This window comes from Drosophila albomicans, chromosome X, assembly GCF_009650485.2.
Source record: "Drosophila albomicans strain 15112-1751.03 chromosome X, ASM965048v2, whole genome shotgun sequence".
Lineage (NCBI taxonomy): Eukaryota > Metazoa > Arthropoda > Insecta > Diptera > Drosophilidae > Drosophila > Drosophila albomicans.
Window position 1 is genome coordinate 32,400,351 of NC_047627.2, and position 14,706 is coordinate 32,415,056.

General features: G+C 36.2%; 2 protein-coding genes across 2 annotated transcripts; one reads left to right on the forward strand and one right to left on the reverse strand.

Moving 5' to 3' along the window:
• The first annotated feature begins 3,677 nt into the window (after positions 1-3,677).
• LOC127565904 (transcription factor SPT20 homolog) lies at positions 3,678-8,008 on the forward strand. The gene is made up of 3 exons (XM_052006815.1): positions 3,678-4,085; positions 6,923-7,237; positions 7,295-8,008. The coding sequence occupies exons 1-3, from the start codon at positions 3,892-3,894 to the stop codon at positions 7,875-7,877; spliced, it is 1,092 nt and encodes a 363-aa protein (XP_051862775.1). The 5' UTR covers positions 3,678-3,891; the 3' UTR covers positions 7,878-8,008.
• A 3,724-nt stretch (positions 8,009-11,732) lies between these two features.
• On the reverse strand, positions 11,733-14,706 carry LOC117577584 (farnesol dehydrogenase). The gene is made up of 3 exons (XM_034262427.2): positions 14,015-14,706; positions 13,068-13,208; positions 11,733-11,859 (listed from the first exon to the last, which is right to left on the reverse strand). The coding sequence occupies exons 1-3, from the start codon at positions 14,660-14,662 to the stop codon at positions 11,818-11,820; spliced, it is 831 nt and encodes a 276-aa protein (XP_034118318.1). The 5' UTR covers positions 14,663-14,706; the 3' UTR covers positions 11,733-11,817.

Consider the following 14,706-nt stretch of genomic DNA (forward strand, 5'->3'; position numbering starts at 1 on the left):
TAGCTCTACATTTTGTGTGCGTTGTTAGAAAAGGAATTTGCTTTATTCGATTGGGAAATGAAATAATATGAATTCACTGCAAATATTTGAAAATGCTTGTAATTAAATAAATATAAATATGTTTGTTGTATGTCAAGTAATCAATTGTATCCAGCGATTTTATTTGCATAGAAACGATGTCAAGTAGTCAAGTGTAAATAGAATAAACGGTGTCAAATGAAGCAATCAGTTTCAGTTTAAGTTTGAGTGGAAAGTGGGAAAGTGGAGAGAAATGCTCAAGTTGATTTTGCAATTTTGCCAATATAATTTTGTTTAATTGCATTTGCAATGCTTCAAAGGGCAAAGGATAACAACAATAACAACACTAAAAGAAAATTGCATTCGTTTCAAGTTTTGTCAAAGGCAAAAGCTAACCCAAACATACAAAAACAAAACAGCAGCAACAACAACAACAACGAGAACAGTAGTTGAGGCTTTTATTTAATTAAAATGTCATTATTATTGTACTAAAAACGTAGCTGCTGACTTCGACTGCGACTGCGACGTCGACAGCGACAGCGACAGCGATGTCAGCAGCGACACTTTGGCAGTTCGCAGTTCGCAGTTTACAGTTCAGAGAAAGTGTCAAATGTCAAGCGAGCACCCGAAAACTAGAAGTAAACACGTCAAGTCGAGAGGCTGCTCAACTGAAAACCACCCGGTAGCAAGAAATAATATTTTTGTATTTATTTAGTATTTTTATTTTAGTATTTCATCACTTTTAAAATACTATATGCAAACATCATCTGCGAATAGTACTTTAGTATTTATTTAGTATTTTAATTGCAGTATTTTATCAGTTTTATCATACCAACACATTTTCTGTGAATAATATTTCAGTATTTTTTAGTATTTTTATTTTAGTATTTTGTCACTTTAAAATAGTACTTTAGTATTTATTTAGTATTTTTATTTTAGTATTTCATCACTTTTAAAATACCAAATGTAAACATCATCTGCGAATAGTACTTTAGTATTTATTTAGTATTTTTTTGCAGTATTTCATCACTTTTATCATACCATAAGCAAACATTTTCTGTGAATAATACTTCATTATTTTTTTAGTATATTTATTTTAGTATTTTGGTGCGTTAAAATAGTACATTAGTATTTATTAGGTATTTTTATTTTAGTATTTTGTCACTTTTAAAATATCATATGTAACATAATCTGCGAATAGTTCTTAAGTATGTATTTAGTATTTCAATTTAGTATTTGATCACCTTTAAAATACCACATGCAAACATCTTCTGCCAATAGCTTTTTTTATATTTATTTAGTATTTTTATTTTAGTATCTTATTACTTTTATCATATTATAATCAAACATCTTCTGTGAATAGTACATTAAAATGTATTTAGTATTTTATCAAAACTTTTGTACTCATTCATATTCATTAATCAAATTTTGCAATTTAAATATGGCTATAAAAATAATCACTACGACAGATCGAAAAATCGCAGCCTGTTCATCTAACAAAACTGACAAGCTGTCGAAAATTTCATCAAGCTAGCAGCAAAACTGAGCAAACAGTGGGCATAAAACCACGTGGACAGACAGATGGACAGACGGATTTTATTTTTCAGACATTCAGTTATTAGTCGCAATTCCGCTTAAGCTGTCGGGTATAGCTTTCCATCTCTTTCTTTCTACTTGATCTGCTGCAGTCACGCATCAAACTGTAAGTATTCCGAACAGACGCTAGAGGGCGCCACACTGTTGGCGCTGACGTCGCTGTTGCTGTTGCTGTCGACGTCGCTGCTGTTGATTGCTGTTCGCTGCGTAGCTGCAATTAAAATAATACAAATAAGCGTTGCGAAGGGGGCGTTTGAATGGGATGGGGGCGTGGCTGTGACATTTGGACTGACTGCAATGAAATATTTTGTCGCTTTTATAAACGATTCGCAAGTTCTTGCACCTCTCTCCCTCTCTCTGTCTCTCTCTCCCAAATGCTTGCAACAAATTGTTGCGAACTCAGTCAACGAGAAAACGCCAAAGACAAAAGTGCAGGCAACGTCGCCATTTTGTTGTTGTCCTCGTTGTTGTTAGTTGTTATTGTTATTTGTTGTTGACGACGACAAATACTTGATGGATGTAGCGAGCGACCTTCACCTGGCTACAGCTGCAGCTAAGTGCTGCAACCCTTGGCTTGCAACCCTTGCCCCAACCCCCCCCTCCCCCCCCCCCCCCCCTCACTTCGCTGTGTATCATGTCTGTCCCGATGTCCGTTCTTTGCTGGACACAAAAGCAGCTTCATTCGCGACCCAAAGCACTTGACGTGACCTCAACGAGTGGCATGCGAAACGAGTGTGGAGAGAGTGTGGAGAGTGGATAGTGGAGACTACGGTGTAGACACTTTAAAAGCAAAAGTGTAGAGATAGTGAAAGTGGAACGCATAGAAAGTGAAGAGTGCTGAGTGTAGGGAAGATAGAAGTATAATTAATAGTAATTGAAGAAAGTGACAGGAAAGTGACAAATAAAATACTATAGTATAATTAGACAATGAGATTAGAGTGAGAAAATAAATATAACAAATCTACAAGTAAAGTGTAGAGTGTGAAGAATCTAAAATACTAAAGGAATGAAATATAATGTGTCGAGTTATTGTGTAGAGATAAAAGTGAAAAGTCTACAAATGAAGTGTAGAGTGTGAAGAGTCTAAAATACTAAAGAAATGAAATATTATATAATGTGTAGAGTTCTTGAGTAGAGAAAAAAGTGAAAAGTCTACAAATTAAGTGTAGAGTGTGAAGAATCTAAAATACTGAAGGAATAAATTTAAATGTGTAGAGCTCTTGTGTAGAGATAAAAATGAACAAATAAATATGAAAAGTCTACAAATGAAGTGTAGAGTGTGAAGAGTCTAAAATACTGAAGGAATGAAATATAATGTGTAGAGTCCTTGAGTAGAGATAAAATGGAAAAGTCTACAAATGAAGTGTAGAGGAACGAAAAATAATGTGTGGAGTGTTTGTGTAAAGTTTATTCAGGGTTAAAAGTAGAGAGAAAACAATGAAAGCATGTGTAAAATTCACAAAATGTAAATAAATTAAATGAGAAAATGAAAAGAGAGCAAATATAATTTATTAAAATCATTTTAATGGAGAAAATTCAATTCGTATAAAGTCTAAACAGCTTAAAATAAAAGCAGTCCTAAAGAACAAGAAGCAAAATAAAGTGTTGAGTTTGTGGAAAAAGTGGAGACATAAAAAAGGCATAAAGAAGAGAAGAGAATAAAGTAAAACTAGAAAAGGCAATATATAAATATGTATAGTAAAACTTTTTAATGAGGAGAGAATGCGAAAACAAAAGGAAATTAATATAATGTGTAGGGTTTCTGCTATGACAACTAACAAGTGAGAGAATCAAAAAATCCATAAAAAGAACAAAAATTGTGATTAGTGGAGAGTTTGGTAATGAGTGGAGAGAAAGCACAGAAAGAGTAGTTGCTGAATATGTAGAATTTCTGCTCTGACAACTAAAAAGTAAAATATACTAAAAAATCCAAAAAATCAGTAAAAACGTGCCAAGTTGAGAGTTTGCCAAAAGTGGAGACAAAACACAGTCAGAGTGTAGAGTAGCTGATGAATATGTAATAAGTTAATGCAGGGTATTACATTGTCGAGTTGAGAAAACGAAAACATTTGATTTAAGGAGACAACGAAAAATTCGACATTTTTGGATGAAAAATTCAATTTTTATTTGTAATTTTTTTTTGGCTTTGGAATTCGGACAAAGATCGACAAAACGTAGCATTTTGGCATTTGGTGAGTGGGCAGGGAAAGAGCGCGAGAGAGTGAGAGAGAAATAAAAGGATAGATAGTGAGAGAGTGTGTGTGAGAGAGAAAGAGCATGGCTGAGATGGAGAAGCGGCTGAGATCGCCGAGCAGCGGCGTCAAAATGGCGCCGGTTACGGCGATCACAACTCGCAACCAATTGGCCAGAAAAAAGGAACGAGAAAAGTGCGACGCGCAGGAAAAGCAAATGGAAAATTTAGAGACTTTTCCTCTCGTAAAAGTTGACAACAAGGCAAAAAATGTTATGAGGTGAGATGCATTATTTAATATTTCATTTCTAACAAACTAAAGTTGTATATAAAGAACGGAGAAGAATGTTTTAGAGGCTGTTAAATTATATTCTAGTTCCGTCTGTCTGCTTATATTAATAATTCTACATTGGCAACTGTCTAAGCTAAGCTGACAATCAAACTGTGGACTCGCATGTTTCCAAAAATGTATTTTTATACCCGCTATATACCCAAATATATAGGGTAGAAGGATATTATAACTTTGTGCCGGCAGGAAATGTATGTAACAGGTAGAAGGAGGCATCTCCGACCCTATAAAGTATATATATATTCTTGATCAGCGTCAACAGCCGAGATGATCTAGCCATGTCCGTCTGTCCGTCTGTGTGTCTGTGTGTCTGTCCGTCTGTCCGTCCGTCCGTATGAACACCTAGATCTCAGAGACTATAAGAGATAGAGCTATAATTTTTTTCGACAGCATTTGTTATGTTTGCACGCAGATCAAGTTCGTTTCAAATTTTTGCCACGCCCACTTCCGCCCCCGCAAATAAAAAAAATCGAATAACAAGCGTAACTTTAGAGCTAGAGTTGCGAATTTTGGTATATACAATAATAACTAAAGTAGTTATGATTCCTGAAAATTTGGTTACGATCAGATAAAAATTGTGGAATTTATTAAAGAAATACTTTTGTATGGGCAAAAACGCCTACTTACTAGGGGTCTTAGTTGCTTTGGCTGACAATCTGGTATATTGTGCCGTCTATGGTATATTTTGAATGGTGTACTATATCGATATACCAAACATACCATTTGCAGTATATTCGGTATATTTTGAAAATGAAACCGCAATATTTTGCTTTTATTAAAAATGGGTAGCGGGTATCTCACAGTCGAGCACACTCGACTGTAGCTTTCTTACTTGTTTTTTCTTGTTATGTACAATCGTAACTAAATTATTAATGACTTAAAAAAATGGTTACGAAAAAATAAAGGATAAAAAAACGACTTCTGCAGTCGAGTTTTAATTGCTTTGATTAACAATCTGGTATATTTTGTACTCTATGATATATTTTGAATATAGTATATACCAAATATAGCCATCGGTAAATTTTAGTATATTTCATTTACAATGTGGTATATTTTGTACTCTATGATATATTTTGAATATAGTAGTATATACCAAATATAGCCAGCGTTATATTTTAGTATATTTGATTGATATCTGGTATATTTTGTACTCTATGACATATTTTTAATATAGTAGTATATACCAAATATAGCCATTGGTATATTTTAGTATTTTTAATTGACAATTTGGTATATTTTGTACGCTTTGATATAGTTTGAATATACATACTAGTAAATCGATATACCGAAAACAGCCTTCAGTATATTTTGGTATATTTTCCGTAGCTTTGGTTGACAATCTGGAGTATTTTTTCTCTTCTATGGTATATTTTGAATATTTTGAATAGTAAAATATACCGATGGTTAGTATATTTTAGTATCTTTTGCTGTCAATTCGGTATATTTTGAATTTTTCGGTGTATTTTTAATAAATCGATATACCAAATAAAGCCTAAGATATATTTTAGTATTTTCTTAGTATATTAATTTTGTATATTTTAAGAATAATAACGCATATTTTGAATATAGTATCGGTATATTTTAGTATATTTGGTTGTCAATTCGGTATATTTTGCATTTTTCAGTATATTTCGAATATATCGATATACCAAATAAAATCTTCGATATATTTTAGTAATTTTTTAGTATATAAATTTGGTATATTTTGAGAATAATACCGCATATTTTAAATATAGTAGTACAACCATCGGTATATTTTAGTATCTTTTTCTGCCAATTCTGTATATTTTGCATTTTTTGGTATATTTTGAATAAATCGATATACCAAATAAAACCTCCAGTATATTTTAGTATTTTCTCTGTAGCTTTGGTTGACAGTCTGGAGTATTTTTTCTATTCTATGGTATATTTTGAATATAATAGTATCATCATCATCGGTATATTTTAGTATCTTTGGCTGTCAATTCGGTATATTTTACATTTTTGGTATATTTTGTATAAATCGATATACCAAATAAAGCCTTCGATATATTTTCGTAATTTCTTAGTATATTGATTTGGTATATTTTGAGAATAATGATAATAATAATACCGATGATTAGTATATTTTAGTATCTTAGGCTGTCAATTCGGTATATTTTGCATTTTTTGGTATATTTTGTATAAATCGATATACCAAATAAAGCCTTCGATATATTTTCGTAATTTCTTAGTATATTGATTTGGTATATTTTGAGAATAATACCGCATATTTTAAATATAGTAGTACAATTCTGTCAATTCTGTATATTTTGCATTTTTCGGTATATTTTGAATAAATCGATATACCAAATAAAACCTCCAGTATATTTTAGTATTTTCTCTGTAGCTTTGGTTGACAGTCTGGAGTATTTTTTCTATTCTATGGTATATTTTGAATATAATAGTATCATCATCATCGGTATATTTTAGTATCTTTGGCTGTCAATTCGGTATATTTTATATTTTTGGTATATTTTGTATAAATCGATATACCAAATAAAGCCTTCGATATATTTTCGTAATTTCTTAGTATATTTTGAGAATAATAACGCACTTTTGAACATTAATTGAAACTGCATTTTTCCACTTGGTTAATTATAGTTTCTGAAGTATTTAAATATTATTTGTGCAGTTAAGAATTATTGAGTCTATTAATTTTAGGCATTATTTTAGTATGATTATCTTATTCCAATGTTCTGTAGCTTTTTCTTGGCTTTATTATTGTATGTTCTAATCCTCTTTTCTAGCTACTCTGATGTGGTACCAACATTGCGGCTGCGCCTGGAGGAGCTTGAGAGTGCGACGCACGCAGAGACTGCTGTGGCTGTGGCTGTGGCTACCACAGCTGCAACGCGCTCCAAGTCGCCGAGTCGACGACCACGTCAGGCGGTGACAAAGCCGCGTCGCAAGCAGCAGTCGTCTCCGAATGTGGCAGCCACAACTGTAACTGCAACTGCAACTGCAATCGAGAACTTTGCCATGACCGAGTTGACGTCGAAGACATCGCGAGAGTCGCTGCAGCTGCATCGTTTGACCTTTGACGATTGGCTGCTGTTGAAAGAGTAAGTGAAAGTCGTATATACCCCATAGAGTAAGCTAATGGAATAACTGAAAAAAAGAAAGCAGGATGCGCAAAAGCGACGCGATGATCGACGTGAACTCAATCGCCTGAGTCACATGCAACAGATGCGACAGCAGCTGAGCGAGAAATGCTACGCGGATTGGTTGCGTGCCAAGCGGCGACATTGCAGCAGCTGCAACACCGGCAGCTGCAACATGTTGCAACAGGCGGGGCCCACGATGCTCGTGGAAGCCTCGCGACGTCGTGCGGAGCAAACAAAGCGAACGGTGCAGCAATGGGAGCGTCGCAAGCTGCTCGAGATGCAACGTCAGCGAGAGCAACAAACTCGCGAGCGACACGAGCAACAAGTTCGCGATCATTTGCGTCGCCAGCTGTCGCAGCTCGCCTGGCATCGCTGGCTGCAGCAGCAGGACAAGCAACAACAGCAACAACAACAACAGCAGCAGCAGGAGAGGAATGAGAAGCCACATCGTCAGCGATTAAGCTCGAATTCGTCGTTGAAGCCATCGATGGCCGGCATCGAGTCGCTTTATCTGCACGTTCCGCTGTCGGCGGCTCAGCATTCGCTGCGACAGCGACTCGACAGCATCGATGGCCTCAACATGCAGCGTCGCAAGTAGTTTATCCTCTTCTTATACCCTGGCCCCTGCCCCCTGCACCCGCCCCCAAAAATATACTCAACTCAAGCAACAAGTGTCCAGCTCATCAGTTTCCTTTTGCTACAATAAAATTCCAAAATTCTCTATCAAATTTGCTTGCTTACTTGAAATGAATGCGCAATACTCATGAAAGCTGTTGGAAGCTGTTTAAATTTAACATTTAAAGCTGCAAAGCTACTGAAAGCTCTTCGAGGCTTACTTAAAACTGTTGTAGTAAGTGCTAGCTTACTTCAAATGCATTTTCAGTACTTAATAAAGCTGCTGAAAGCTGTTGAAAGCTGCTAAAGTTTCAAATGTGACCCTTGATAAATGTGACAGCTAAAAGTGGCACAACTACTCAAAGCTCTTCGACGCTTACACCAAAGCAAGTGTCCAGCTCATCACTTTCCTTTTGCTACAATAAAACTCCAAAATTCTCTATCGAACTTGCTTGTTTACTTCAAATGAATGCGCAATACTCATCAAAGCTGTTGAAAGCTGTTTAAATATAACATTTAGAGCTGAAAAGCTACTCGAAGCTCTTCGAGGCTTACAACAAAGCTTAAAGCTGTTGTAGAAAGTGATTGCTTACTTCAAATTCATTTTAATTACTTATTAAGCTTCTGAAAGCTGTTTAAAGCTGTTGAAAGCTGCTAAAGTTTCAAATGTGAACCTTGACAAATGTTACAGCTAAAAGTAGCACAACTACTCAAAGCTCTTCGACGCTTACACCAAAGCTTAAAGCTGTTAAAAACAGTGGCAAGTTGTTTACTTACTTGAAATTAAGTTTTAACACTCATGAACGTTGCTGAAAGCTGTTGAAAGCTGCCAAAGTTTCAAATGTGAACCCTGACAAATGTTACAGCTAAAAGTGACACAACTGCTCAAAGCTCTTCGACGCTTACACCAAAGCTTAAAGCTGTTGAAAACAGTGGCAAGTTGTTTGCTTACTTTAAATGAACTTGGAAACCTCATGAAAACTCCTAAAAGCTTGTGAAAGTTTAAAGTGTAAAGCTTATAGCTAAAATCTACAAAGCTCTTCGAAGCTTACATAAAAACTTATAGCTGTTGATGATTGTTGCAAGTTGCTTGCTTACTTTAAATGAACTTGGAACACATTTGAAATCTCCTACAAGTTGCTACAAAATGTGAATCTTGGCAAATTTTATAGCTGTTGAAAAGCTAAGAAAAGTTACTCGAAGCTGAAGTACATTAAAGTTATTAAAAACGAATGCTGCTTCAAACTGAAGACAACCTAAAATCGAATGAAAGCAAAAAGCTTGAAAGCAATTGAAAGAGTGATGGAAGCAGCTGAAAATAACTATGATTACAGTCAAAAAGCTGCAGTACATTTTAGCCAATTTAATTTAAATATATATAAGCTAGCATTGTAGCTTTCGCTGACCTTTTTAAGTTCAAAAAGCTGCTGGTTTAATGAGCTTTTGGTGTAAACGTTATTAAGCATTTAGCAATACAAATTTAAAGATAAATAGAGTTGTGTTGAAAGCATATAAAGCGAGCTTTCAACTTTGAAATAAGTTGAACAAAAATAAATGCCAAAAAAAGAAAAGTAATAAATAAAGCGAGCTTTCAGCGCAAGCTGCTTTAAAGCACCTTTTGAGCCTGACACTAAGTGTTGTTGTTGTAGTTGTTGTTGTTGGCATTGCAGCTTAATTAAAAAAGGCAGTGTGCATGCGTCCAGCTGTAAGTTCAATCAAAAATAAACTTTATTGCAGCAGCAGTGTGTGTGTGTTTTTTTTGGGTGCCAAGTTTAAAGTCGAGTTGCTGGTTTATTCAATTAAGCGCACAAAAGCCGAACACCTTGTGACTTTGTAGACGATGGCCCAAGGCATTCAGGGTCTGTGTTTTTGGCACTCACTCTCTCTCTCGCTCTGGGTCTGTCTCTGTCTCCCTCTCGAAATGTGCGAGTGCAACTTTGGGGCTCAAAAACTGTGACTAAACTGAGAGTAGAGAGAGAGAGATGGAGATGGAGAAGGAGACGCATTCACTTTGCCCACTTATCCATTTAATCCATTTTCATTGTGTGTCACATGGCCAGAAGCAGCAGAAGCACAAACACACACACACAGTTGATTTGAGTGCAGCTTTGGGCTGCACGTTGCACACGTTGCATGTTGCATGTTGCATGTTGTTTGCAAATGCAATGAGCTGCTTGTCAGCTGCTTGCATCGACAACGGATCTTTCTGTCTGCCTCGTTTGAAAAACCAATTGCGAAACTATGACTGCTGATCGATCTCGGTGGCACGTGGCACGTGGCATGCCGCATGTTGCACGGATGCACGGTTTGCCAATGCATTGATCAGCAGTCCTTAATTAACGAAAGTGGTGTCGAGTTTCGCCCATTTGATTGCCATCGAACAGCAATCAACAGTCAAAACGCTTGCATCGCCTTGACTCTCAAAGCTGTGCGAATTTAATCGTTGAGATTGAGAAGGAGGACTTCGAAGGGAGTAGAGAAAGCACCAAACAGGACAGCAAGCTTTGTTCTATAGTTGAAATCAATGAAGCAGTGATTGAAGATGAAACAAGTAAATCAAAAATGAAGCGAAGGCAAGAAAAAGCAACGAAAAAGCGAACATTAACTAGAGTAAAAGAACAAATGAATAAAGATCATAAATGTTTTAAATCAATCAACAATAATCAATGCCAACTTTCATCTACTATATTTCATACCTTTTAATAACGTTAGTTTATCCGCTTTTGAAAATGAGTATAGAGTATTTAAAGCACCTCTGGAGTTACTTCAATCTTTCCATTTTGCCAAAACTTACCTAAATTGTACTTAAATTTACGCCAACTTCACTTTGCTCTGCTTAATATTTAGTCATACACAAATCAAGTATACGCAATGTGTTTGTTATCAATTACAGTTAAAAATATACAAAGCAAGAATGTTTTTTAGGATTTATTTAGGTTTCATTCTATTTTTTGGTGAAAGCAAGCTCGATAGCAGTGTCTAAAGCACTCCACAAAATATTAAGTATACGCAGAGTAAATAAAATAAATATTTTTATGACAAGCCAAATAGTATTCAATAGCAGCAGAGCCTTACAGCATTACAATAAAACAGAATTTTTAACTAAAAAAGAGGAAAAATCTTTGTCACATTAAGTATACGACTTGTGGCACAAAAGTTTATAATCACCAAAAAATGTAAAATGCAATAAAAAATCGAAAAATAAGCAAATCTTCGACACGAATTAATTGAGCTACCAAAAAGAAAATAAATAACGCTTTAACCCTTCATTGTAGCTAAAATCGCACATCAAGTATACGCAATGTGTTTGTTATCAGTTACAAAGAATATGAAATTAATAATAAATATAAAATTTATTTAGGTTTCATTAGTTTTATACGCACAGTTTCCAAAAGCAAGCTCGATAGCAGTCTCCAAAGCACTCGACAAAATATTAAGTATACGCAACGTAAAAAATTTCAAATTTAAATGACAAACATTAAATTATTTACGTATAGTTTTTAAAAGCAGCAGATCCTTATAACAATATTTTCAGCTAAAAAGTAGAAAACTCTTTTCAATATCAAGTATACGACTTGTGGAACAATAGTTTAAAAGTACAAGAAACTTAAAATACAATAAGAAAACTAAAAATTAGCAAAGCTTACACACAAAAAAGAAAAACAGAGAAAATGAATGGAAAACCCTTTAACTCTTCAATCGCACATCAAGTATACGCAACGTAGACGAGTAAATTGCGTGTGAAGCATCAGAAAACAGCTTGTCGCGCTCAGCTCAGATCTGATAGCTGAAAGACGTTTTTCCCCAGTATTATGTCTGGGCATTTAAAATAGACGAGTTGTTTATCAAATGCGTTTAATGTTCACAATGTTATTTTTTTCTCTTCATTTTTTTTTGCGATGGGTTGTCGATGCTGCGCTTAGTTAGAACTTTTCACCCTGCGGCTTGATGGTGATGTTTTGCACCTGCGGGAGTAGAAGTAGACAAGCATATGAGAGTTATAAATATATGGGGAGATATATTATCATTATGCTGGCACATTTAATGCAGCTTTGCATATGGTTTTAATATATAATATAAATGTAGACGATATGAGAGTAGATATTTTAGGTTATCGATAAGCATATTTGTGTGTTGTGGAAGGAAGTTTAAAGCGTTGTTCACAGCTTCAAGAAATATACGAGTTTTGCTTTCTCTGTTTTAGTTGATTGTCTCCTTATATACATATATAGTATATTATGTCTGTCTACCTGTCTGTCTGTCTGTCTGTCTACATTTCTATATGATTGTCTTTCTGTCTGTCCTTTTTAATGATGCCATGATTGATGTCTAAAACTATGTCCGATCTGCTGATGATTCATTTTCTTTAGCTCTGCAAACTTCATCTACAGTTACTCACACAATCTATTCGAAATTTATAAACAAGAAAAAGAGTTCAGAATAAATTTGAGCTTACAACTCGCTGTTAATACAAAAAACCATACACAAATTTCTTGCCGTGTTTCAATGATCAAACAAAAACTCAACTATAATTTTAAGTCCCTTAATGAACTGAATTAAGCAATTATATATATGTCTAAAATATATTATATAATAATAATAATATAAGTTGGAACAATTTAAAAATGAAATAATTAAATTTAGTAAATTAAAAAGTTATTAAATCACAAAATTTCTAAAAATATACCAAGGCTATATTTGGTATATTGATACAGGACTACATTTAAATTCTATCATAGAGTACAAAATATACTAGATTGTCAGCTAAAGCAACTAAAAAGTATTTCTAAAATAACTTGATTGCAACAACATTTTCAGAAGTCATAAATATTTTACTTCAAGGATGCCTCCTTCTGCCGTTTACATACTTTTTCTGTGGGCACAAAGCTATATACCTTATAAGATAAAAGTATTTGAAAAATGTACAAATAGTTTAACTTAATAAATTCGAAATAAAACAAAAATAAAAAGTGTTATTTATACCCCTTTAACGTTATTTTAATTCTGTTTATATTTCTAGGCGCATTTTTCCGTTAGTTTTTTGCGGCTTTCTTTGATTGTTAGTCTGACAAGCAAACGCGTATTTCAGTCTTTCTGTCACTTTCTCACTTTGTCGCCACCTCTCAGCCTGCACCTGCACTTCACACACTTTGCTGTCTTTTTGGACACTCACTTGCACATTCGGCGGCGTGCTGAGTATCCACAGCATTGCGTCGGCCACATCCATCGAGCTCAACATGGGCATGTGCTCCTTGATGACGCCCTGCAACTGCGCTGGCAAAATGTCCGTATCAACAATACCTGGACTGATGGTCTACCAAAAAGAAAGAAAACAAGAAAGAAAGAAAACCAGTAAGAAAGTTACAGTCGAGTGTGCTCGACTGTGAGATACCCGCTACCCATTTTTAATAAAGGCAAAATATTGCGGTATCATTTTCAAAATATACCGAAAATACTAAAAAAAACTAAAAATATACCAAATGGTATGTTTGGTATATCGATATAGTACCACATTCAAAATATACCATAGACGGCACAATATACCAGATTGTCATCCAAAGCAACTACAACTCCCAGTAAGAAGGCGTTTTTGCCCCTTCAAAAGAATTTCTTTAATAACTTCCACAATTTTTATCCGATTGCAAACAAATTTTCACGAATCATAACTACTATAGTTATTACTGTATATGCCAAAATTTGCAACTCTAGCTTCAAAATTACGCTTGTTATTCGTTATTATTTGATTTGCGGGGGCGGAAGAGGGCGTGGCAAAAATTTGAAACAAACTTGATCTGCGTGCAAACATAACAAATGCTGTCGAAAAATAATTATAGCTCTATCTCTTATAGTCTCTGAGATCTAGGTGTTCATACGGACGGACGGACAGACACACAGACGGACGGACGGACAGACGGACATGGCTAGATCGTCTCGGTTGTTGACGCTGATCAAGAATATATACACTTTATAGGGTAGGAGATGCCTCCTTCTACCTGTTACATACATTTCCTGCCGGTGCAAAGTTATAATACCCTTCTACCCCATGGGTAGCGGGTATAACAAAGCCAGCTATCTCTCACTCTCTCTTTCACTCTTTCAGCTTCGACGTGACTTGCTTACCGAGACACGAACGCGAGTCTTGTGGCGCTGAAACTCCTGGCGATAGATCTCCTGCATGGCGCGCAGAGCAAACTTTGTCGCTGGATAAATGTTGAGCGACGGCAGCTGAGGTCCCAAATTCGGCACCTGCTGCCCTGCGACGCTGTTGATGATGATCACATGACCCTCCTGCATGCCACAGCCCAACTCTCCGGCTGCTCCCACTCCCTCACCTTGCTCTCCTTCGGGCAATCCCTCCACCCGCTGCTGCTTCATGGTCTGGAATGCTTCGCGTACGCAATAAACGCCGCCCATGATGTTCGTCTCGATGGTCTCACGTATCGCCGACGTATTTGCGGCGCCGCTCAACTCTGTTGTCGCCATTACGCCCGCATTGCTCACCAGCACATGGACACCGCCCAGTTGGTCTCGCGCCCAGCGAAACGCCTCCACCACCTCCGTCTCCTGCCTGATGTCGCATCGCAGTGCATGCAATCTCTGACGTTGCTCCGCCGTCTGCAGCTCATCGCGCAGCTGCTCCACACGCTGCTGGCGTCGAGCCAATCCCACCACCTGGAGTCCGGCAAGCACCAAGCTTCGAGCACATGCGGCTCCAATCCCAGAGCTCGCGCCGCTCACGATGGCCACTTTGTTGCGCCAACGTTCCATTGCTTTGTGTTGCTGTTGCTGCGTTGCACTCTGAACAACGAATG

Coding starts and splice junctions, on each gene's coding strand:
- LOC117577584 (XM_034262427.2), bottom strand. CDS start 14,662: ATGGAACGTTGGCGCAACAAAGTGGCCATCGTGAGCGGCGCGAGCTCT. Junction 13,209..14,014: donor AGACTCGCGTTCGTGTCTCG/GTAAGCAAGTCA, acceptor TCTTTTTGGTAG/ACCATCAGTCCAGGTATTGT. Junction 11,860..13,067: donor GCACGCCGCCGAATGTGCAA/GTGAGTGTCCAA, acceptor CTACTCCCGCAG/GTGCAAAACATCACCATCAA.
- LOC127565904 (XM_052006815.1), top strand. CDS start 3,892: ATGGCTGAGATGGAGAAGCGGCTGAGATCGCCGAGCAGCGGCGTCAAA. Junction 4,086..6,922: donor AAGGCAAAAAATGTTATGAG/GTGAGATGCATT, acceptor CCTCTTTTCTAG/CTACTCTGATGTGGTACCAA. Junction 7,238..7,294: donor GATTGGCTGCTGTTGAAAGA/GTAAGTGAAAGT, acceptor ACTGAAAAAAAG/AAAGCAGGATGCGCAAAAGC.